Source organism: Oncorhynchus mykiss, chromosome 11, assembly GCF_013265735.2.
Source record: "Oncorhynchus mykiss isolate Arlee chromosome 11, USDA_OmykA_1.1, whole genome shotgun sequence".
NCBI classification, from domain to species: Eukaryota; Metazoa; Chordata; class Actinopteri; order Salmoniformes; family Salmonidae; genus Oncorhynchus; species Oncorhynchus mykiss.
The window spans coordinates 52,195,761-52,220,252 of NC_048575.1; the positions used below are offsets into that span (position 1 = coordinate 52,195,761).

General features: G+C 42.2%; 2 protein-coding genes and 1 long non-coding RNA gene across 5 annotated transcripts; 1 reads left to right on the plus strand and 2 right to left on the minus strand.

Annotated features, from left to right (window-relative positions):
- Positions 1–22: 22 nt before the first annotated feature.
- LOC110535921 (cytochrome c oxidase subunit 6A, mitochondrial-like) lies at positions 23–4,266 on the minus strand. The gene is made up of 3 exons (XM_021621303.2): positions 4,052–4,266; positions 542–690; positions 23–351 (listed from the first exon to the last, which is right to left on the minus strand). Exons 1-3 carry the CDS (start codon positions 4,152–4,154, stop codon positions 262–264), a joined length of 342 nt encoding a protein of 113 aa, XP_021476978.1. The 5' UTR covers positions 4,155–4,266; the 3' UTR covers positions 23–261.
- A 3-nt stretch (positions 4,267–4,269) lies between these two features.
- Positions 4,270–23,602, plus strand: LOC110535920 (phospholipase A2, group IB (pancreas)). Of its 3 annotated transcripts, none has more exons than XM_036935749.1 (4): positions 4,270–4,363; positions 4,959–5,087; positions 22,874–23,001; positions 23,178–23,602. In XM_036935749.1, the coding sequence occupies exons 2-4, from the start codon at positions 4,975–4,977 to the stop codon at positions 23,300–23,302; spliced, it is 366 nt and encodes a 121-aa protein (XP_036791644.1). In that variant the 5' UTR covers positions 4,270–4,363; positions 4,959–4,974; the 3' UTR covers positions 23,303–23,602. The 3 variants fall into 3 exon arrangements, with proteins under 3 accessions (XP_036791644.1, XP_021476977.1, XP_021476976.2); XM_021621302.2 differs by having other exon boundaries at positions 4,318–4,449; XM_021621301.2 differs by lacking the exons at positions 4,270–4,363; positions 4,959–5,087 and adding exons at positions 18,373–18,767; positions 18,935–19,076.
- On the minus strand, positions 13,730–18,327 carry LOC110535922. Its single transcript, XR_002475337.2, has 3 exons — positions 18,053–18,327; positions 16,119–16,265; positions 13,730–13,884 (listed from the first exon to the last, which is right to left on the minus strand). It is a non-coding gene; the product is annotated as an uncharacterized LOC110535922 (long non-coding RNA).
- Positions 23,603–24,492: the final 890 nt, after the last annotated feature.

Genomic DNA, 24,492 nt, shown 5'->3' on the forward strand with positions numbered 1-24,492 from the left:
AGAAACAACCTGATAGTGTACATGAGTTAATAATGACAAACACATTTTGGTAATATTTATTTTAGTTAAGTTTAAGCACACATTGTGTTAAATGGTCCAGAAAGGTTTTACTATCATTGAGTCCCTTGTGACAAGTATGCATAGTTAAACATAATGGAATAGAGGAGTGTAAACTGTTTGAAGAGCGTGGTCTAGTAACAGAGTAAAGAATTGAGGGAAGACTCTGGTCCCAGTGTATGAGGTAATCTGGAAGAAGAGTGATCATTCTTCACGTCCTTCATAGCCATCAGGGAGGGCATTTACTTCAGGGTTGTGGAACAGGCTCTTGTTGCCATCACCCCATGGGAAACGCTGGTGAGAGACAAGAGTTAAGTTAACATAATGACAAATTCAACTAACAGGGGGCACATTAAAATGTGTAAATACTCTAGACAAAATTACAGCGACTATAATACCAAAAACTATACGATCAGAGGTGTTTTGCAACAACTGGATGCATTTAGTAATTTTGCCATAAAACATTTTTAAACTTGAATCAGACCTTGCTGCGAATGCGAAGGTGGCTGTAAGGTACGAACTCAGGTTCCACATGGTGTGCAGCATGTTGCTGCATCTTCAGGTACATGTTCAACATGCACACTGCAACCCCCGGAAGGGCAACTACAAAGGAGAGGATCTTCCATGTTCTGGCTGGAGAAGAAACAAGAACAAATGTAATTTGATGAGTAACACTGAAGCAAAGGCTTTATTTACACTTAGCAATACATTTGATCTTAATTTTCAGCAACATAATTAAATCACAAATAGCAACATAATTAAATCATAATGGATTCATTTTTGAATGAAGCAGCTGCCTGTTAGCTGTTGAGTCAGTGGAGAAATTAGCTAGCTATGTTGTGCTAAATGGCAATGTGAACCGTTTAGCTAACATTAGCTAGAAAGCAAACTGGCAGTATTGGAAATTGGAGTGAGTTAAATGTTTTATTCGTCATTTATTGCTAGGTAGCTATCTTGGTAAAGCATTGTGCTGCACTTACCACCCAAATTTCATATTAAATGTGTGTGACTGCCTGGCTCAGTTTAGTTATCTAGCTAAAGTTAACTTGCCAATGAACACATCTAAAAAAGAAAAATCTTTTTTTTTTTTCTATATGCAGATTTCCTTAGTTAGAATAATTTGGATGACATGGGGGATGGATTACACTGGGAAAAGTGCCCTTAATTGCTCGTGACTTCTCTGGCTCCCCACGTTGAGGTTTGTGCTCTCCGATTGGCTCAAGTCAAGTTCTCGGCCACTGACAAGCATTGTGATTCTACAAGTAGAAAAACGTCAGGTTCGTTGGCACCAGGTCGATACGCAGTAGGGTCGTCTTGTTCTAGAAAGAGAAGGAACAGCCTCCTACTGCGCTAAGTACCTGACAGCAATGTTCCCTCTGACTTGCAGGTGCGCAGCTCCCCCGGGACTGCCATGCATAAGAAATATCAGCCCACACAGAGAAGCACGAGATTGCACTTCAGTTTTCCCCTTTAGTTAACACAACATTTCCCTTCGAATTAATGCAATATTAGCTACTTTCAATGAAACATACCAAAACAAAAACTAACTATGCAAAGGATTGTCTTGTATTCAGAGCGTATTGGAGTAGGATTCTATTGCATTGAAAGGCATGACTCCGGCCCATATTCTATACAATCTGGTGAGCCATAACCAATCAGAGCTGCAGTATCCATGCGTCACCATAAGGATGGTGCCAGGTTTCCTCCAGATGTGACGCTTAGCATTCAGGCCAAAGAGTTTAATCTTGGTTTCATCAGACCAGAGAATCTTGTTTCTCATGGTCTGAGAGTCTTTAGGTGCCTTTTTGCAAACTCCAAGTGGTCTGTCATGTGTCTTTTACTGAGGAGTGGCTTCCATCTGGCCACTACCATAAAGGCCTGATTGGTGGAGTGCTGCAGAGATGGTTGTCCTTCTGGAAGGTTTTCCACACAGGAACTCTGGTGTCAGTGACCATTGCGATCTTGGTCACGTCCCTGGGCTAAGGCCCTTCTCCCCCGATTGCTCAGTTTGGCCAGGCGGCCTTCTCTAGGAAGAGAGTCTTGGTGGTTCCAAAGTTCTTCCATTTAAGAATGATGGAGGCCACTTATCTTGGGGACCTTCAATGCTGCAGACATTTTTTGGTGTCCTTGTGCCTCAACACAATCCTGTCTCGGAGCTCTACTGACAATTCCTTCGACCTTATGGCTTGGTTTTTGCTATGAAATGCACTGTCAACAGTGGGACTATATATAGCCCGGTGTGCCCCTTTTAAAATAATTTCCAATCAATTGAACCTACCACAGGTGGATTCCAATCAAATTGTAGAAATATCAAGGATGATCAATTTGAATCTCATAGCAAAGGCTCTGAATACTTATGTTTTTTTATTTTATTTATACATTTGCAAAAATGTCTAAACCTGTTTTTGCTTTACCATTATGGGGTAGTGTGTGTGATTAATTTTAAAAAATCCTCACTTTTAGAATAAGCCTGTAACATAACATTTTGAAAAAAGGGAAGGTGTTTGAATACTTTCCAAGTGCAATTTATCCAAATAGTCAATTTGATGTCATTTTAAAATTAAATATTTTTGTTTTTCTTTCAAAAACAAGTACATTTCAAAGTGACCCCAAACTATTGAACTGTAGTGTATACCCCCCCCCCCCCCCCAAAAAAAAAAAACAACATGTTTTTTGATTGAGCTATTTCAGCGACACCTTGTTGCTGACAGGTGTATATAAAAATAATCGAGAACACAGCCATGCAATCTCCATAGACAAACATTGGCAGTAGAATGGCCTTACTGAAGAGCTCAGTCACTTTCAACGTGGTACCGTCATAGGATGCCACCTTAAAAACAAGTTAGTAAATCATTTCTGCCCAGCTAGAGCTGCCCCGGTCAACTGTATGTGCTGTTATTGTGAAGCCCACAACAGGGACGCTGAGTGCTGAAGCATGTAAAAATAATCTCTCCTCGTTTGCGACACTCACTACAGAGTTCCAAACTGCCTCTGGAAGCAACGTCAGCACAAGAACTGTTCGTCTGGAGCTTCATTAAATGGGTTTCCATGGCCGAACAACCGCACACAAGCCTAAGATTTCCATGCGCAATGCCAAGCGTTGGCTGGATGGGTGTTACGCTCGCCACCATTGATCTCTGGAGTGACAAATCACACTTCACCATCTGAAAAATATGTGTTTGGCGGATGGCACGAGAACACTACCTGCCCCAATGCAGTGCCAACTGTAAAGTTTGAATGAGGAATAATGGTCTGGGGCTGTTTTTCATTGTTTGGGCTAGGCCCCTTAGCGTTAAGATTTCCCTTCACTGGAACTACAACATACAATGACATTCTAGACGCTTCTGTGCTTCCAACTTTGTAGCAACAGTTTGGGAAAGGCCCTTTCCTGTTTCAGCATGACAATTCCCCTGTGCACAAACGAGGTCATTACAGAAATGTGTCAATCAGTGTGGAAGAACTTGATTGGCCTGCATAGAGCCCTGAACTCAACCCCATCAAACACCTTTGGGATTAATTGGAAAGCCGACTGCGAGCCAGGCCTAATCACCCAACACCTGTGCCCTACCTCACTAATGCTTGTGGTTGAATGGAAGGAAGTCCCGGCAGCCATATTCCAAAATCTAGTGGAAAGCCTTCCCAGAAGTGTGGTGGCGGATATAGCAGCAACTCCATATTAATGCCCATGATTGTGGAATGAGATGTTCGATGAGCAGGTGTCATACTTTAGGTCATGTAGTGTTGCTAGCCATCTGGCTAGTATAGGTGGGACTTGAATTGCCAACAACTCCTGTGTATGTGGTTGATTTGCCAAGTTCCTGTAGCTAACGTTAACTTAGCTAGTTACATTAGTAACATTCTCTGTTATGCTGCCTCACGCTAAAGTTACGTTGGCTAACGAGCAAGGTCACTACGTTATCATGTCCTTCAAACAACTGTTTATATCTTGTCATTACTAAATCGTTTCATTTGAGAAATGTTTGTGTGGGCTTACCTGTTTGCTCCCCATGACTATGGGCCGCTGAGGCAGAGAGTTGACGGGTCTGGATTATTGAGGACCGTAGGAGAGCTTGCGAAATTCTTCCAAAAGACACCATTTTCGCAGTCTTTCTGACCGATCAGATGAACGGAAGTGATGTAGGGGGAAACGGGCTCCACCGTAGACGCGTACCCAAGGTAGCTGTCACTATAAACTACCCTGGGTGGTTGTACGTTCAAGCCAATCACTGCGCACCATTATTTTTTAGCGTCAAACCAATCAGTGCGCAGAATTTTATTCCGCACAACATAAACATAGAGCCAACTGGTAAGCAGCTAGCTTGCTAGCTAGCTACAGTAATTTCACTTGTGCATACATTTAGCTATATCCATTTCCTACATGTATTAGCGATTGTAAGTACACTAATAAATATTAACGTGAAACGTAATTATAAAATGAATGGTAAACTAAGGCTAAAAATAAATTAGATATAACTAGCTACGTTTGCTGCAAGGTAACTAGCCATGGGCGAACCTAGGCTTTTTGATGGCATTTTGCAAATCCAGTTCTGTTTCCATGTCGCCATCACTGATTTTCACGGTTTAAATGTGAAAACAACGTTGATTCAACCAGTTTTTACCCCAGTGATACTTTATCCCTTATGCCTGCTTTTACAATGTTTTTCATTGTTGCCAACAGATGTCCCCATTATCTGGTGTTGTGATATCCCTCTAGTCCTGATGTGCATTGTCTGAGTCTATTTTGTCCCTTGGCTGTTATCTGCCCTTACCAATGTTTGTACCATTTTTGTGTTGTTGCCATAGGTCTCCCTTAATATACTGCCTAGGTGCACAGGGTACGGCCAGTGGCAAGCCTTTTAGCACTGCATTTTGTAATGCATTTAATTTCATTGTCTACACAGAAATGGACTACTTAAAATGGTCCACCACATTGGGTCCAAGGAGGAAGTGATGCAGGAGTGGTCCATGATGACACACCGACGGTCCAGTGCTTTTACAAAGGCTGTTCACTTATATGGCAGCATTCCTTGGTAGGTACTTACCTGAACAATACATTATAACACTGTCATAAAGATGTTCTTATACCACAGTGTTAGAATGCCAGTTAGTGTATTTGGAAAGTATTCAGACCCCTTGACTTTTTCTACATTTTGTTACGGTACAGCCTTATTCAAAAATGTATTAAATCGTTTAAAACCTTATAATGACCTAGCAAAGAACAGGTTTAGAAATGTTTGCAAATGTATAAAAAAAACGGATCACATTTACATAAGTATTCAGACCCTTTACTCAGTGCTTTGTTGTAGCACCTTTGGCAGCCTCGAGTCTTCTTGGGTATGACGCTACGAGCTTGACAACTGTATTTGGGGAGTTTCTCCCATTCTCTGCAGATCCTCTCAAGCTCTGTCAGGTTGGATCGGGAGTGTTTCTGCACCGATATTTTGAGGTTTCTCCAGAGATCGGGTTCAAATCCGGGCTCTGGCTGGGCCTCTTGTACATTCAGAGACTTGTCCCGAAGCCACTCCTGCATTGTCTTGGCTGTGTGCTTGGGGTCATTGTCCTGTTGGAAGGTGAACCTTCGCCCCAGTCTGAGGCCTGAGCAGGTTTTCAACAAGGATCTCTGTACTTTTCGCCGTTCAACTTTGCCTCGATCTTTGCCAGTCCCTGCCGCTGAAAAACATCCCCACAGCATGATGCTGCCACGACCGTGCGTCACCTTAGGGACGGTGCTAGGTTTTCTTCAGACTTGGCATTCAGGCCAAACAGTTCAATCTTGGTTTCATCAGACCAGGGAATTTTGTTTCTCATGGTCTGAGAGTCTTAACCTCTCTAGGGTATGTTGTACACCTGGCCAACATCCAGTGAGATTGCAGAGCGCCAAATTCAAATACATAAATACTCATAATAAAAATTCAGAAAATATACAACTATTTTACATAGGTTTAAAGATTAACTTCTTGTAAATCCAACCATGGTGTCAGATTTCAAAAATGCTTTACTGCGAAAGCATACCTTAAAATGATTTGAGAACATAGCCCAGCAGACAAATCATTACAAACAGTAACCAGCCAAGTAGAAGAGTTACACAAGTCAGAAATAGAGAGAAAATTAATCACTTACCTTTGATGATCTTCATATGGTTGCACTCAGAAGACATACATTTATTCAATAAATGTTCCTTTTGTTCGATCAAGTTTCTCTTTATATCCGAAAACCTCCGTTTGGTTTGCGCGTTTTCTTCAGTAATCCTTGGCCTCAAACGCAGTCACAACAGGCAGACGACAAATCCAAATTCTATCCGTAAAGTTCATAGAAACATGTCAAACGATGTTTATATTCAATTCTCAGGTTGTTTTTAGCCGAAATAATCGATAATATTTCAACCAGACAATAACGTTGTCAATATAAAAGGTAAACAAGAAAGGCACTCTCTCGGTCGCACGCATGAAAAAGCTCTGTGACACGGCAGGGTCCACTCATTCAGACTGCTCTTACTCCCTCATTTTTCAGAATACAAGCCTGAAACAATTTCTAAAGACTGTTGACATCTAGTGGAAGGCATAGGAACTGCAATTTGAGTCCTAAGTCAATGGATACTGTAATGGCATTGAATAGAAAACTACAAAACAAAAACCAAAAATACTTCCTGAATGGATTTTTCTCAGGTTTTCGCCTGCCAAATCAGTTCTGTTATACTCAGACACTATTTTAACAGTTTTGGAAACTTAGAGTGTTTTCTATCCAAATCTACCAATTATATGCATATCCCATCTTCTGGGCCTGAGTAGAAGGCAGTTTAATTTGGGCACACTTTTCATCCAAAATTCCAAATGCTGCCCCCTACCCTAGATAAGTTAATTAACCTCTTATGCAAGGGGGCAGTATTTTCACGTCCGGATGAAAAGCATGCCCAAAGTAAACTGTCTGTTACTCAGGCCCAGAAGCTAGAATATGCATATAATTAGTATATTTGGATAGAAAACATTCTAAAGTTCCTAAAACTGTTAAAATAAATAAATAAATAATTAAAATAATGTCTGTGAGTATAACAGAAGTCATATGGCAGGCAAAAACCTGAGAAAAATCCAACCAGGAAGTGGGAAATCTGAGGTTTAGTTTTTCAAGTGATTGCCTATCCAATATACAGTGTAAATGAGGTCAGATTGCACTTCCTAAGGCTTCCACTAGATGTCAACAGTTTTTAGAACATTGTTTCAGGCTTATATTGTGAAAGGGGAGCGAATAAGAGCTGTTTCAACCAGGGGTCTGGTTTAGTCACGCACGGCCGTGAGCATGAGCTCCGTTCCCTTTCATTTCTAATGACAAAGGAGTTGTCCGGTTGGAATATTATTGAAGATTTATGATAAAAACATCCTAATGATTGATTATATACATTGTTTGACATGTTTCTACGAACTGTAATGGAACTTTTGTGACTTTTCATCTGTAGATAGTGCGCAAGGCGCGGACACGCAAACAAAAGGAGGTATTTGGACATAAGCTCGGAGCTCTACTGACAATTCCTTCGGCCTCATAGCTTGGTTTTTGCTCTGACATGCACTGTCATCTGTGGGACCTTTTTATATAGACAGGTGTGTGCCTTTCCAAATCATGTCCAATCAATTGAATTTACCACAGATGGACTCCAATCAAGTTGTAGAAATATCAAGGATGATTGATGGAAACAGGATGCACTTGAGCTCAATTTTGAGTCTCATAGCAAAGGGTCTGAATACTTATGTAAATAAGGTATTTCTTTTGAATTAATTTGCAAAAATATCAACACCTGTTTTCGCTTTGTCGTTATCCATTTTAGAATAAGGCTGTAACGTAACTATGGAAAAAGTCAAGGGGTCTGAATACTTTCCGAAGGCACTGTATATAACTCTGTGTTGTTGTATGTGTCGAACTGCTTTGCTTTATCTTGGCCAGGTCACAATTGTAAATGAGAACTTCTTCTCAACTTGCCTACCTGGTTTAATAAAGGTAAAACAAATAATAAATCTGCATGGTTGCTAGACAAAAGCTAATGTTATTGCCTGTGAGATAATGGAAGACATTACAGGTACTGTGTATGCACAGTTGAAGTCAGAGGTTTACATACACCTTGGCCAAATACATTTAAATTCAGTTTCACAATTCTTGACATTTAATCCTAGTAAAGAATTCCCTGTCTTAGGTCAGTTAGAATCACCACTTTTTTATTTTAAGAATGTGAAATGTCATAATAGTATTAGTGATTTATTTCAGCTTCTATTTCTTTCATCACATTCCCAGTGGGTCAATTAGTATTTGGTAGCATTGCCTTTAAATTGTTTAACTTGGGTCAAACGTTTCGAGTAGCCTTCCACAAGCTTCCCACAATAAGTTGGGTGAATTTTGTCCCATTCCTCCCGACAGAGCTGGTGTAACTGAGTCAGGTTTGTAGGCCTCCTTGCTCACACACGCTTTTTCAGTTCTGCTCACAAATGTTCTATGAGATTGAGGTCAGGGCTTTGATGGCCACCCCAATACCTTGACTTTGTTGTCCTTAAGCCATTTTGCCACAACTTTGGAAGTATGCTTGGGGTCATTGTCCATTTGGAAGACCCATTTGCAACCAAGCTTTAACTTCCTGAAGGATGTCTTGTGATGTTGCTTCAATATATCCACAGAATTGTCCTTTGCTCATGATTTCATCTATTTTGTGAAATGCACCAGTCCCTCCTGCAGCAAAGCACCCCCACAGCATGATACTGCCACCCCCGTGCTTCACGGTTGTGATGGTGTTCTTCAGCTTGCAAGTCTCCCCCTTTTTCCTCCAAACATAAGGGCTACTTAATGTTAGATCCCTCACTTCCAAGGCAGTTATAGTCAATGAACTAATCACTGATCATAATCTTGATGTGATTGGCCTGACTGAAACATGGCTTAAGCCTGATGAATTTACTGTGTTAAATGAGTCCTCGCCTCCTGGTTACACTAGTGACCATATCCCTCAAAGGCGAAGGTGTTGCTAACATTTACGATAGCAAATTTCAATTTACAAAAAAAACCTGATGTTTTCGTCTTTTGAGCTTCTAGTCATGAAATCTATGCAGCCTACTCAATCACTTTTTATAGCTACAGGCCTCCTGGGCCATATACAGCGTTCCTCACCGAGTTCCCTGAATTCCTATCGGACCTTGTAGTCATGGCAGATAATATTCACATTTTTGGTGACTTTAATATTCACGTGGAAAAGTCCACAGACCCACTACAAAAGGCTTTTGGAGCCATCATCGACTCAGTGGGTTTTGTCCAACATGTCTACGGACCTACTCACTGCCACAGTCATACTCTGGACCTAGTTTTGTCCCATGGAATAAATGTTGTGGATCTTAATGTTTTTCCTCATAATCCTGAACTATTGGACCACCATTTTAATACGTTTGCAATCGCAACAAATAATCTGCTCAGACCCCAACCAAGGAGCATCAAAAGTTGTGCTATAAATTCTCAGACAACCCAAAGATTCCTTGATGCCCTTCCAGACTCCCTCGGCCTACCCAAGGATGTCAGAGGACAAAAATCAGTTAACCACCTAACTGAGGAACTCAATTTAACCTTGCGCAATACCCTAGATGCAGTTGCACCCCTAAAAACTAAAAACATTTGTCATAAGAAACTAGCTCCCTGGTATACAGAAAATACCCGAGCTCTGAAGCAAGCTTCCAGAAAATGGCGCCACACCAAACTGGAAGTCTTCCGACTAGCTTGGAAAGACAGTACCGTGCAGTATCGAAGAGCCCTCACTGCAGCTCGATCCTCCTATTTTTCTAACTTAATTGAGGAAAATAAGAACAATTCAAAATGTATTTTTGATACTGTCGCGAAGCTAACTAAAAAGCAGCATTCCCCAAGAGAGGATGGCTTTTACTTCAGCAGTAATACATTCATAAAACTTCTTTGAGGAAAAGATCATGATCATTAGAAAGCAAATTACGGACTCCTCTTTAAATCTGCGTATTCCTCCAAAACTCAGTTGTCCTGAGTCTGCACAACTATGCCAGAACTTAGGATCAAGGGAGACACTCAAGTGTTTTAGTACTATATCTCGACACAATTATGAAAATAATCATGGCCTCTAAATCGTCAAGCTGCACACTGGACCCTATTCCAACTAAACTACTGAAAGAGCTGCTACCTGTGCTTGGCCCTCCTATGTTGAACATAATAAACATCTCTCTATCCACCGGATGTGTACCAAACTCACTAAAAGTGGCAGTAATAAAGCCTCTCTTGAAAAAGCCAAAACTTGACCCAGAAAATATAAAAAACTATCGGCCTATATCGAATCTTCCATTCCTCTCTAAAATTTTAGAAAAAGCTGTTGCGCAGCAACTCACTGCCTTCCTGAAGACCAACAATGTATATGACATGCTTCAGTCTGGTTTTAGACCCCATCATAGCACTGAGACTGCACTTGTGAAGGTGGTAAATTACCTTTTAATGGCATCAGACCGAGGCGCTGCATCTGTCCTCATGCTGCTTTTGATACCATGGATCACCACAGAGATTGGAAACCCAAATTGGTCTACAAGGACAAGTTCTGGTCTGGGTTTAGATCTTATCTGTCGGAAAGATATCAGTTTGTCTCTGAGAATGGTTTGTCCTCTGACAAATCAACTGTAAATTGGTTCCGTTTTTAGGACCACTATTTTCACTATATATTTTACCTCTTGGGGATGTCATTCAAAAACATAATGTTAACTTTCACTGCTATGCGGATGACACACAGCTGTACATTTCAATGAAACATGGTGAAGCCCCAAATTTGCCCTCACTGGAAGCCTATGTTTCAGACATAAGGAAGTGGATGGCAGCAAATGTTATACTTTTAAACTCGGACAAAACAGAGATGCTTTTTCTAGGTCCCAAGAAATAAAGAGATCTTCTGTTGAATTTGACAATTAATCTTGATGGTTGTACAGTCGTCTCAAATAAAACCTGAAGGACATCGGCGTTACTCTGGACCCTGATCTGTCTTTTGACGAACATATCAAGACTGTTTCAAGGACAGCTTTTTTCCATTTACATAACATTGCAAAAAATCAGACATTTTCTGTCCAAAAATTATGCAGAAAAATGAATCCATGCTTTTCTTACTTCTAGGTTAGACTACTGTAATGCTCTACTTTCCGGCTACCCGGATAAAGCACTAAATAAACTTCAGTTAGTGCTAAATACGGCTGCTAGAATCCTATCATATTACTAATTATATATATTATAATATTATTAATCATATTACTCCACTGCTAGCCTCCATACACTGGCTTCCTGTTAAGGCAATGGCTGATTTCAAGGTTAGGCTAACCTACAAAGCATTACATGGGCTTGCTCCTACCTATCTTTCCGATTTGGTCCTGCCGTACATACCTACACGTACACTACGGTCACAAGACGCAGGCCTCCTTACTGTCCCTAGAATTTCTAAGCAAACAGCTGGAAGCAGGGCTTTCTCCTATAGAGCTCAATTTTTATGGAATGGTCTGCCTACCCATGTGAGAGACGCAGACTCGGTCTCAACCTTTACGTCTTTATTGAAGACTCATCTCTTCAGTAGGTCCTATGATTGAGTGTAGTCTGGCCCAGGAGTGTGAAGGTGAACAGAAAGGCACTGGAGTGACTAACCGCCCTTGCTGTCTCTGCCTGGCCAGTTCCCCTCTCTCCACTGGGATTCTTTGCCTCTAACCCTATTACAGGGGCTAAGTCACTGGTTAACTGGTGCTCTTCCATGCCGTCCCTAGGAGGGGTGCGTCACTTGGTTGGGTTGAGTCACTGACGTGGTCTTCCAGTCTGGGTTGGCGCCCCCCCTTGGGTTGTGCCGTGGCGGAGATCTTTGTGGGCTATACTCGGCCTTGTCTCAGGATGGTAAGTTGGTTGTTGAAGATATCCCTCTAGTGGTGTGGGGGCTGTGCTTTGGTAAAGTGGGTGGGGTTACAGTGTCTCCTGACCCCTCCTGTCTCAGCCTCCAGTATTTATGCTGCAGTAGTTTGTGTCGGGGGGCTACGGTCAGTCTGTTATATCTGGAGTATTTATCCTGTCTTATCCGGTGTCCTGTGTGAATTTAAGTATGCTCTCTCTAATTCTCTCTTTCTTTCTCTCGGAGGACCTGCCCTAGGACCATGCCTCAGGACTATCTGGCATGATGACTCTTTGTTGTCCCCAGTCCACCTGGCCGTGCTGCTCCAGTTAACTGTTCTGCCTGCGGCTATGGAACCCTGACCTGTTCACTGTGATTACTATTATTTGACCATGCTTGTCATTTATGAACATTTGAACGTCTTGGCCATAATCTGTTAAAATCACCCGGCAATGCCAGAAGAGGACTGGCCACCCCTCAGAGGCTGGTTAGGTTGTTTTTCCTAGCCACCGTGCTTCTAAACCTGCATTGCTTGTTGTTTCATCAGACATTTCTCCAAAAAGTACAATGTCCCCATGTGCAGTTGCAAAACTTAGTCTGGCTTTTTTATGGTGTTTTTTTTAGCAGTGGCTTCTTCCTTGCTGAGTGGCCTTTCAGGTTATGTGGATTTAGATACTTTTGTATACATTTCCTCCAGCATCTTCACAAGGTCCTTTGTTGTTCTGGGATTGATTTGCACTTTTCGCACCAAAGTACATTAATCTCTAGGAGACAGAACGCGTCTCCTTCCAGAGCAGTAGGATGGCTGCGTGGTCCCATGGTGTTTATACTTGCATACTATTGTTTCTACAGATGAAAGTGGTACCTTCAGGTGTTTGGAAATTGTTCCAAGGATGAACCAGACTGAGGTCTACAATTTCTTTTGTGAGGTCTTGGCTGATTTCTTTTGAATTTCCCATGATGTCAAGCAAAGAGGCACTGAGTTTGAAGGTTGGCCTTGAAATACATCCACAGGTACACCTCCAATTGACTCAAATGATGTCCATTAGCCTTTCAGAAGCTTCTAAAGCCATGACATTTTCTGGAATGTCATGCCAAGCTGTTTAATTCACAGTCAACGTAGTGTATGTAAACTTCTGACCCACTGGAATTGTGATACAGTGAATCTGTCTTAATGACTTGTCATGCAAAGTAAATGTCCTAAACAGCTTTCCAAAAATATAGTTTAACAAGAAATTCGTGGAGTGGTTGAAAAACAAGTTAATGACACACACTCATTCAAGGGTTTTTCTTTCTTTTGACTTTCCTACCTTGTAGAATAGTAGCGACGACAAACTATGAAATAACACATGTGGAATCATGTGGTAACCAAAAAGTGTTAAATTATTTTCTATTGAGATTCTTAGTAGCCACGCTTGGCATTCCCTCAAAGCTTCACGAGGTAGTCACCTGTAATAAATTTCAATTAAATAAAGAAACAGGTGTGCCTTAAGTTAATTTGTGGAATTAATTTCCTTCTTAATGCGCTTGAGCCAATCAGTTGTTGTGACAAGGTAGGGTTGGTATACAGAAGATAGCTCTATTTGGTAAAAGACCATTTCCATATTATGGCAAAAACAGCTCATAAGCAAAGAGAAACGACAGTCCATTACTTTAAAGACATGAATGTCAGTCAATACGGAAAATTAAGAACTTTGAAAGTTTCTTCAAGTGCAGTCGTAAAACCATCAAGCGCTATGATGAAACTGGCTCACGAGAACCGCCACAAGAAAGACCCAGAGCCTTTGATTTATGTCCCAGATTTTATTTAATAAAAAAATTAAATGAGGAATTATGTGATAAAAAAAATAAAAAAAATCATCACATGGACCTCAACCTTTGTATCCCCTTTTACTGGGGTTTCGTCCATATCCATCTGCTTGATGAATTCTGCCATACAAAGCCTGCAAAACAAAAGAACATTACAAATGTGATTTTCCACTGCAGGAACCCCATAGAGAAACCAGATACCTGCATTACCCCCTGGACCAAAACTAACCCTGACAACCTGCACATCCCTATTCCCTGTGAAGGGATGGCCTTCAAGGAGGTATTTGCCTTGTCTGTGAGCAAATTGGAACAGAAAGGGGTGGAACTGGCACAGAGGGTCAATTCATGTCATTGATATGAACATTCTGGGGAATACAACCTGTTTAACTCAACTATGGAAATGTTACTTTACTTAATAAAGTATAGACAACTGAAAAACTTGACTTGAGCTCATCATACACCCTTATCGTTCCATTACCTCAGAATAGATTTGTTAACAGAATAAGGATATACATGAGTTAACATCATAGGAATGTTTTGTCTAGTCCTGAGTGTCTTTAAAAAAAATGTTTTTACCCTGGGCCACAGACTGGATCACTGAGTCACCTAGGTGATCACTGAGAGATGGCACCTTTGCCTACTTTACTTTACCGCAGACCCTGTAGTAAGTAAAGGCTCCACCCCTCATTCATAGAACCAATCTTCTGAACTATGGATTATGATGCGTAAGTAAATTAGAGGCACAAAGATCATACCTCCCCTGTTATTGGTAATGGTGAGGTTAGCATGTTTTGTTGTAGCCTCTAACTTTCTCACTCATCATTCATGATTGTTCTTCATTATCAGGACTAATTTAGAAGTGTTCAGAAACATCTTATTTGCTCACTTAGAAATAATTATTCCAGTCATCATTAACCAATCAGTTCCTATAAGGCAAAACAATCTGAGACAACCAAGCTGTAAATGTATCCAACAAGTTTGCAGAGTCACAAGGCTGTAGTCACTGTGTGCTAGGAATATGGGACCAAATAAATGTGACAACTTTAATACATTAAGTGAATTATTTTCCATTTCTAAAACGGTAAAACATGAAAAAACCCTCATAAAAGGTCTGTACTGTCGCCTCAAACATTTGATCTCAAATACAAAACGCTGGAGTATAGAGCTAACTAAAAGTTTGAAGAGACTGAATGAGGAGATTAATGTATGGAGAAAATTCCTGAAGTGATAACTATTTAGATGAACCTCCAAGTGATGTCAAGCGCTGATAACATTGTAGATGCTTGTTCATAATCTCTCCCCTTCCTTCATTCACGCTCCTCCGTTCCCTTTCAGACCCAGCTACTATCAACCATGTCAAGCGCTGATAACATTGTAGATGCTTGTTCATACTCTCTCCCCTTCCTTCATTCACGCTCCTCCGTTCCCTTTCAGACCCAGCTACTATCAACCATGTCAATTATGATTAATTTGAGATTCCAGTGAGGTAATTAACTTATTGGTAGATAATAGACCATCCCCCAGCCATTGTACAAAACATTGAGTGTTACCCAGCATGACCCCCTGACCTCTGTCCTCGGGGGACTTGTAGTGAAGACTGGTGGTCCTTCCAGGGTAGTTGCTACCTGGCATCAAAAAGGAAACTCAGCTGGAACAGTGCAAAGGAAAAATGTATCGAGCTGGGAGCACACCTGCTTGTTCTTAACTGTGAGGATGAGCTGGTAAGACAGTTAGGTTCTGTGGGCTATGTGTGCTAAAGGTCCATATGAACAACACAAGCTTTGTAATGACGCCGACTGCACCCTGAAGTAGATTTACATCGGAGGCAAACAGGAAATTATGAACAGTAGACCCATGTTTGCCATGCGCTGTTAGCTATGCCAGTGCTGCTTGATAACATGACATTCTCAGGGTACAGAAGAAAGGATGTATTTCTTTCAGTGACTGTATATAAACATCACATTATGGCATGGGTTTGTACCAGACTGCTGAGCAGAAGAAGCACACAGTGTTTCACATACGATTAGTCATAGAATGTTTGATTAAAGCTTGGTATGTCAGAATTTAACATCTTTTTTTTTCAGGGAATTGTGGGTGAATATGAATAGCAAGGGAGATTTGAAACCGACCAATAACCAACAGAGGCACATATTGGATCACGACAGTTATTGATTTCAAGAGAAGAACATGCTAGTACAGTACTAACAGAAAGAAGGGAGGTGGGCCACTGCGGGGGGAGAGAAGGCCAGGTAAATGGCATGGCAAGTTTAAGGGGGAAATAAGAGTGATTTCTCCAATCTACAAGATGCAGATGATGAGAACATCCTAAAGAGGTTACTGTTGCAGAATACAAGTTTTGACTGCATACCTGTCCAGTGGATTCACGGTTGTGCCCAAGCTGCCCTTCCCACAGTAGCAGCCAGTGTCAGTATAGTCCAGCACAGGCCAGCTGTCAGGGTTGGCCCAATCATGAACTTCCATAGTGCCCATGGGATGGGTTCATGCACCGCCTGCCCTAAAGAGACACACACGAGGGGCCACATACAGAGCGTTCAAATATCCACATGACCATTTTGAGACTGGTCACATACTAGTATTGCTTTACTAACTCGAATGAATAAGTTCAATTTAACAGTATAGCAGCATGGTTGAAATGGGAAGGTGACCCAAAGTCTCATTCTAGAAAACTGACTGTTTTGCCCTTGTGGCATAATGTAAGTGCATTTTACATAACCAGCTGAAATGAGGTACTGTGTAGGTACTGGGTAAAATACCTTGCAGTGCACATTGACAGAAGAAACTATGACAGGACAACTGGACATGAATTACAAGAAAACACTCATACTTTACACTGCTCTGTTACTGAAAAGCATCAAGTCTGCATCAAAGCCCTGTCTCAACATACAGTATACCTAATAATACTCAGACTGGCAGACAGAAGGCTAACAGCAGCAGTGTGAGAAGCCCTTATTTCTGTGTTGAAGAGAATCAATGATCTAGCACACAAATTATTTATATAGACTCATGGCCTTGAGGGGCGAGCTTTGGATGATTAACAGAGAGTGCCGGATGCAAAGTACACAATTGTACACAGGTTACCATCCCGTAGGTTCGCTCCAACCCTGTTCCTGGAGCGCTACCATCCCGGTGGGTCGCTCCAACCCTGTTCCTGGAGCGCTACCATCCCGTAGGTTCGCTCCAACCCTGTTCCTGGAGCGCTACCATCCCGTAGGTTCGCTCCAACCCTGTTCCTGGAGCGCTACCATCCCGTAGGTTCGCTCCAACCCTGTTCCTGGAGCGCTACCATCCCGTAGGTTCGCTCCAACCCTGTTCCTGGAGCGCTACCATCCCGTAGGTTCGCTCCAACCCTGTTCCTGGAGCGCTACCATCCCGTAGGTTCGCTCCAACCCTGTTCCTGGAGCGCTACCATCCCGTAGGTTCGCTCCAACCCTGTTCCTGGAGCGCTACCATCCCGTAGGTTCGCTCCAACCCTGTTCCTGGAGAGCTACCATCCCGTAGGTTCACTCCAACCCTGTTCCTGGAGAGCTACCATCCTGTAGGTTTTCACTCCAACCCTAATCTAGCACACCTGATTCTAATAATTAGCTGAACCAGGTTAATTAATCTCCATGAACAGGTTGGAAACACCGGCACAATAGTATATTACACTATACATCCTTTGTCTTGATCTGATCCACATTCTGATTGTGCCCACATACATCTACACATGATAGTAAAACATGTCTCTTATCCATCCACATTGTAACCAGATATCCTGGTCCCTCCCTGTATGTAAGTTATTTGACAGATATTATTTTAAAAAACACATTGATGCCATAAGTCAATGGCATTACCCACCAATGATTTTAGAGAGCAGGTGGTGATGATTTAAATGGTTTAAAACTTTCACTGTTCCGATCAGTCTATATTTGTAAGGTTTCATCTACACCAGTGTTTCCTCAACACCAGTCCTCGATTAACTCAATAGCACACATTTTTGCTGTAGCCCCGGACAAACTCAACGGTTACAATTTTTTGTATTTATTAGCGATCCCCATCCTCACTACTCTTCCTGAGGTCCAAACACATTAAGGCACTTACACAAAACGAGACATAACAGTACATCATATAAGAATACACCACTATATAGTTACAACACAAAAGGTATGATACCACCATACAACAATATTACAATGTGTGTGTGTGTCTGTACCTGTGTGTCCTTTCACAGTCCCCGCTGTTCCATAAGGTGTACTTTTATGTTTAAAAGAAATATATATTTATACTGCTTGCATCAGTTACCTGATGTGGAATATATTTCCACGTAGTCATGGCTCTATTTAGTGCTGTGCGCCTCCCACAATCTGCTCTGGAATTGGGGAGTGTGAAGAGACCGCTGGTGGCATGTCTTGTGGGGTTGATGACAAGTTGAATCCGATGTGCTTGTCCGGGGCTACATCTAAAATGTGTACTGTTGGGGCTACTCGAGGACTGGAGTTAGAAAACACTGGTCTACACAGGCACTAATTGTTTTTTTGACCAATCGGCACGGAAAAAGATCTGATGTGAAAAGATTTGATGTGATTGGTCAAAATACCAATTAGTGGAAAAATATCAGAATTGGGCTGTGTGTGTAAACGCAGCCTACGATATCCAGACACAATGCATATCTGACTACCTCCAGAGGTGGTCAGGAAGATCTGATCACAATGCGTCTTCTAATCATCTACACCTGTCTAAAAATATGGGCACAATCAGAATGTGGACGTGATCAGGACAAAGGACTGATGTAGGAACCAGGTATAAATGGGGCTGTTGATAGCAGCAATCCTTGGTAAACCAGTTTAGCACCCGAGGAAAGTATTTGGACCCTGAGATGTCATTCAGATTCCTGGCTGAATGACACAACACCTCACCTTATCACTTGTTCTCTTTAGCCTCCCTTCATCCAATATCAGAGGTAAAGTTGGTGTATCCTCTGTCATGCATCCAACCGCCCTCCTGTTGCTGCTGACCGGTAAGACTGTCATGTTCTAATAATGATTAGAACATTGTTGAACCAATGTGGAATAGGCATTGAATTGATGTCTGTGCCCAGTGGGCTGTAACTCTGTTATATGGAACCTCAATGTCAGGAATATGTGCAGTGGTGTGACTGATAGCTTCATCTCTTTCTTCTGCCAGCCTACGTGGCTCATGGTTCACTGCTGCAATTTGCCAGAATGATCAAGTGCACCCAGCCTGGTGTCAACCCCTTCGTGTATAATAACTACGGCTGTTGGTGTGGCTTGGGGGGGACTGGCAATCCAAGGGATGAGCTGGATGGGTAACTGAATTTCATTAAACTTATGTGGGACATCGTGTATGTGTTTATATATATATATATCACACACACAGGGGGGCAAAAAGGTATTTAGTCAGCCACCAATTGTGCAAGTTCTCCCACTTAAAAAGATGAGAGGCCTGTAATTTTCATAGGTACACTTCAACTATGACAGACAAAATGAGGAGAAATTGTATGATTTTTAATGAATTTATTTGCAAATTATGGTGGAAACTTTTGTTATTGACCAAATACTTATTTATCTCAATACTTTGTTATATACCCTTTGTTGGCAATGACAGAGGTCAAATGTTTTCTGTAAGTCTTCACAAGGGTTTCACACACTGTTGCTGGTATTTTGGCCCATCCCTCTATGCAGATCTCCTCTAGAGCAGTGATGTTTTGGGATTGTTGCTGGGCAACACGGACTTTCAACTCCCTCCAAAGATTTTATATGGGGTTGAGATCTGGAGACTGGCTAGGCCACTCCAGGACCTTAATGCTTCTTACGAAGCCACTCCTTCGTTGCCCGGGCGGTGTGTTTGGGATCATTGTCATGCTGAAAGACCCAGCCACGTTTAATCTTCAATACCCTTGCTGATGTAAGGAGGTTTTCACTCAAATTCTCACGATACATGGCCCCATTCTTTCCTTTACACGGATCAGTCGTCCTGATCCCTTTGCAGCAAAACAGCCCCAAAGCATGATGTTTCCACCCCCATGCTTCACAGTAGGTATGGTGTTCTTTCTTTTTCTTTTGCAACTCAGCATTCTTTGTCCTCCAAACACGACGAGTTGCGTTTTTACCAAAAAGTTATATTTTGGTTTCATCTGACCAGTCTCCCAATCTTCTTCTGGATCATCCAAATGCTTGCTAGCAAACTTCAGACGGGTCTGGACATGTACTGGCTTAAGCAGGGGGACACGTCTGGCACTGCAGGATTTGGGTCCCTGGCGGCGTAGTGTGTTACTGATGGTAGGCTTTGTTACTTTGGTCCCAGCTCTCTGCAGGTCATTCACTAGGTCTCCCCGTGTGGTTCTGGGATTTTTGCTCACCGTTCTTGTGATCATTTTGACCCCCCGGGGTGAGATCTTGCGTGGAGCCCCAGATCGAGGGAGACTATCAGTGGTCTTGTATGTCTTCCATTTCCTAATAATTGCTCCCACAGTTGATTTCTTCAAACCAAGCTGCTATTGCAGACTCAGTCTTCCCAGCCTGGTGCAAGTCTACAATTTTGTTTCTGGTGTCCTTTGACAGCTCTTTGGTCTTGGCCATAGTGGAGTTTGGCGTGTGACTGTTTGAGGTTGTGGACAGGTGTCTTTTATACTGATAACAAGTTCAAACAGGTGCCATTAATACAGGTAACGAGTGGAGGACAGAGGAGCCTCTTAAAGAAGTTACATGTCTGTGAGCCAGAAAGCTTGCTTGTTTGTAGATGACCAAATACTTATTTTCCACCATAATTTGCAAATAAATTCATTAAAAATCCTACAATATGATTTTCTGGATTTGTTTCTTCTCATTATTTCTGTCATAGTTGACGTTTACCCATGATGAAAATTACAGGCCTCATATTTTTAAGTGGGAGAACTTGCACAATTGGTGGCTGACTAAATACTTTTGTGTGTTGTGTGTGTGTCACAATTTCGTCAGCCAGCAAATAACTGTCGGTCTCCTAGTAATTGACCGTTAATTAACAAACCCATTTAGCAGCTCTTGGCTTCCACACATAGCATACAAGCCCCTGATGCAGACCTTTGGAACATCTACATGCTTAATTTAGAGTTATTAATGTAACTTTAATTTGTTCTACAAATGTTGGACTGTATGTTTTGATTTTTAATACAAGCTGCATGATGCGCCTCTAATGATTTGTGAGAAGTTGCTTGAAAGTTTTCTGCTTTTTTTTTACGCAGGATGTAGACTACATAAGTCACAATTTGACAAGAATTTGATAATGCCTAGAATTTCATGGCGGAATCCCCTTTGTGGCTGTAATGCACCCTAGAAAAATCCAGGCCTTTTGTGGCCGTTGACCCCTGTGGCATTTCTTTGGGGGGCCGCACAGCCCTCCATGTGCTCGCCAGAGGTAGCCTGACTGCCATTAGGTACCGAGATGAGATCCTCAGACCCCTTGTGAGACCATATGCTGGTGCGGTTGGCCCTGGGTTCCTCCTAATGCAAGACAATGCTAGACCTCATGTGGCTGGAGTGTGTCAGCAGTTCCTGCAAGAGGAAGGCATTGATTTTATGGACTGGCCTGCCCGTTTTCCCCAGACCTGAATCCAATTGAGCACATCTGGGACATCAAATCCTTCCTGTTTGGCCCTGTCCGGGGGTGTCCTCGGAGTGGGCCACAGTGTCTCCTGACCCCTCCTGTCTCAGCCTCCAGTATTTATGCTGCAGTAGTTTGTGTCGGGGGGCTAGGGTCAATTTGTTGTATCTGGAGTACTTCTCCTGTCCTATTCGGTGTCCTGTGTGAATCTAAGTGTGCGTTCTCTAATTCTCTCCTTCTCTCTTTCTCTCTCTCGGAGGACCTGAGCCCTAGGACCATGCCCCAGGACTACCTGACATGATGACTCCTTGCTGTCCCCAGTCCACCTGGCTGTGCTGCTGCTCCAGTTTCAACTGTTCTGCCTTATTATTATTCGACCATGCTGGTCATTTATGAACATTTGAACATCTTGGCCATGTTCTGTTATAATCTCCACCCGGCACAGCCAGAAGAGGACTGGCCACCCCACATAGCCTGGTTCCTCTCTAGGTTTCTTCCTAGGTTTTGGCCTTTCTAGGGAGTTTTTCCTAGCCACTGTGCTTCTACACCTGCATTGCTTGCTGTTTGGGGTTTTAGGCTGGGTTTCTGTACAGCACTTTGAGATATCAGCTGATGTACGAAGGGCTATATAAATAGATTTGATTTGATACAGGCACGTGGAGGCCACACACACTACTGAGCCTCATTTTGACTTGTTTTAAGGACATTTACATCAAAGTTGGATCAGCCTGTAGTGTGGTTTTCCACTTTAATTTTGAGTGTGACTCCAAATCCAGACCTCCATGGGATGATCAATTTGATTTCCATTGATAATTTTTGTGTGATTTTGTTTTCAGCACATTCAACTATGTAAAGTATTTAATAAGAATATTTCATTCATTCAGATCTAGGATGTGTTATTTTAGTGTTCCCTTTATTTTTTTGAGCAGTGTATATCTTGTCTTTACATATACTAAATAATATGTGACTTGATTTAGCATGGACCATTATCATGCACCTGTAACGAAACGGGGGCAGCGGGAAAAAAATGCATGTAATCGATGCACTTAAATAGCGACTGGAGTACGCTTTTCCATGTGGTTTATTTTCATGCTAGCCAGGTAGGCTATACTCCTGTTGTAAAGATAAGCAATATGCTTAATATTAGGAAAGTTGAAAAATAAATATAGTAGGCCTACTCTATAGAAAGCTGATACTCCTCTTTTTAGTAGAGGCCATTACTCTGTTTTCTCGTGTAATTGCATAGCCTATTGAATGTTGCGCAACATGAGCTCATTAAGTATTTGATTCGATTTTCAAACACATTTGCTTTGATGTCAGAGTGATTAGAGGGACAATAGAGTGCTGAGTACCAGGCAGCTAGCACGTTTGGTAGGCTACCTATGACCATCAGAGCTTGGAGAAGCGTAATTACCGTGGCTAAACGGTCATGTGGAATTTGACTGCCTTCATGACTCATGGCGGTATGGTCACCACAACAGCCCTGTGTATCTCAAACTCTTTACTTTTTCCTCTTTAACTCAGGTGTTGTGAGGTCCACGACCACTGCTATCAAGCGAGCAGGCATCTTCCAGATTGCCGTACCGTCATTGATTACCCTTACATCAATCTGTATAGATTCTCTTGCGCTAATGGGCAGGTCTCCTGTTCAGGTAACAACTGAACTCTAGAAACAAAATAATTTGTGGACATTTGTATTGTTTATTGCCATCTGTCCAAGCTCTATGAAATTGTCAGATGCACTGACGTTTTGTTGTGAAGGTGCGGTTTCAGCTTTGTCTGCTACTAATGTTCATCATGAGCCTAAACCTGTGTCCTTACTCCTCAGCCTCCAGCCACGTGTGCCAGGTCTCAGTGTGTGAGTGTGACCGTGTCGCCACCAACTGCTTCGCCAAGTCGACCTACAACCCTAAGAACAAGAACCTGGACCCCAAAGTCCACTGTCTCTCTTGAGCCAAGTCAAATCTGGAAGCAGCACCAACTGTAGATTCACAGAATGTTTATGAATCCTGTTTCATGCATAATGTTTGCTGTAATGGAATTTATTTTGCTAACAAAACTGACAACCTGATTTAATTATTGACTGGCACTTGAGTATTTGTGTTAGTTCTGCGTTATTTAAAGCATAGGTGCCCTACTTGCAACCATTTTAAACAGTTTATCAGCCAATTTAAATTGTTGCTTTACTTGCACTTGACAGAATGCTAAATTGTAGTCAATTAAAATCTGGTATCAGGATAAATATGACAATGAGTCACCGATTGTATACTATGTATTTTTTTTTATTAGCTAATCTATAAGTGGTAAATGCAATTTTCGTCTATACGGGCTCTCTGTCCCACCTCGCAGGGAAAAAACAGAACTGACGAGATGTATGTAAACAGTATTCTTTATACTGTGATAGACAGTTCCAACCCGTCTGTTGGCCTATCACAGTAGAGGCTGGGTGTGGTTTAAACTTGCTCAGCCTATTGCAGGCGGGTCCCCGCCTCTTGGCGCTTCTGTTGATAGATGTAACTGTTGCTGTAAAGAACATCCATACGCTCATACCGTTATCTCGCACCTGGCTCCTGTTATCTAACAAAAGACTGCTTGTTCTTGCAACACCCCGCTCTGAATGTGCCCCCCTCCCAACTCATTGAACAGGTCCCGTCTTCTGTATTTTTCCATCATGAGAAAGGCCCATGACCTTGAAACTGTTAACAATGTTTCAAGTCAGCTATGTTGCATAACACATACATACATCCACACAAGCCAACAGCAGATAATATTCAATCACATATGGTAACGTGCTATAGTGCTTAACACAGAAACCTCTGAAGTGATCAGTATCTGGCAGTGTCTCCATCGACGCCTGCTGAGGAGCTCAGTCTCTGGGTACACCACTTGCGGCAGGGATCCGTTTGGTCGTCCCATCAACAGGAGGTTAGGGGTCATGGGGTCCAGGTCATCAATACTGGAGGACCCGGAGCCCAAGGGCTTCGAATTCAGGATACCCCACTTCAATGAGGACAGTTCTGAGCACTTCTTCAGTCACTGACTGGGCACCCACTGTAGTGTAGAGGGCAGTCTTAATGGAGTCAATCTTGCTCTCCCAAACTCTGAAGTGTGGTGCTGCAGGGGGGTTGAAGCGGAAAGCAATC

Bases quoted from the DNA above. Each gene is read 5' to 3' on its own strand.
- LOC110535921 (XM_021621303.2), bottom strand. From the start codon at position 4,154: ATGGTGTCTTTTGGAAGAATTTCGCAAGCTCTCCTACGGTCCTCAATA. The intron at 691-4,051 runs GTAAGCCCACAC...TTTCTTCTCCAG, and splicing joins TAGTCATGGGGAGCAAACAG to CCAGAACATGGAAGATCCTC. The intron at 352-541 runs GTCTGATTCAAG...GTCTCTCACCAG, and splicing joins ACCTTCGCATTCGCAGCAAG to CGTTTCCCATGGGGTGATGG.
- LOC110535920 (XM_021621301.2), top strand. From the start codon at position 18,650: ATGACACAACACCTCACCTTATCACTTGTTCTCTTTAGCCTCCCTTCA. The intron at 18,768-18,934 runs GTAAGACTGTCA...TTCTTCTGCCAG, and splicing joins CCTCCTGTTGCTGCTGACCG to CCTACGTGGCTCATGGTTCA. The intron at 19,077-22,873 runs GTAACTGAATTT...TCTTTAACTCAG, and splicing joins CCAAGGGATGAGCTGGATGG to GTGTTGTGAGGTCCACGACC.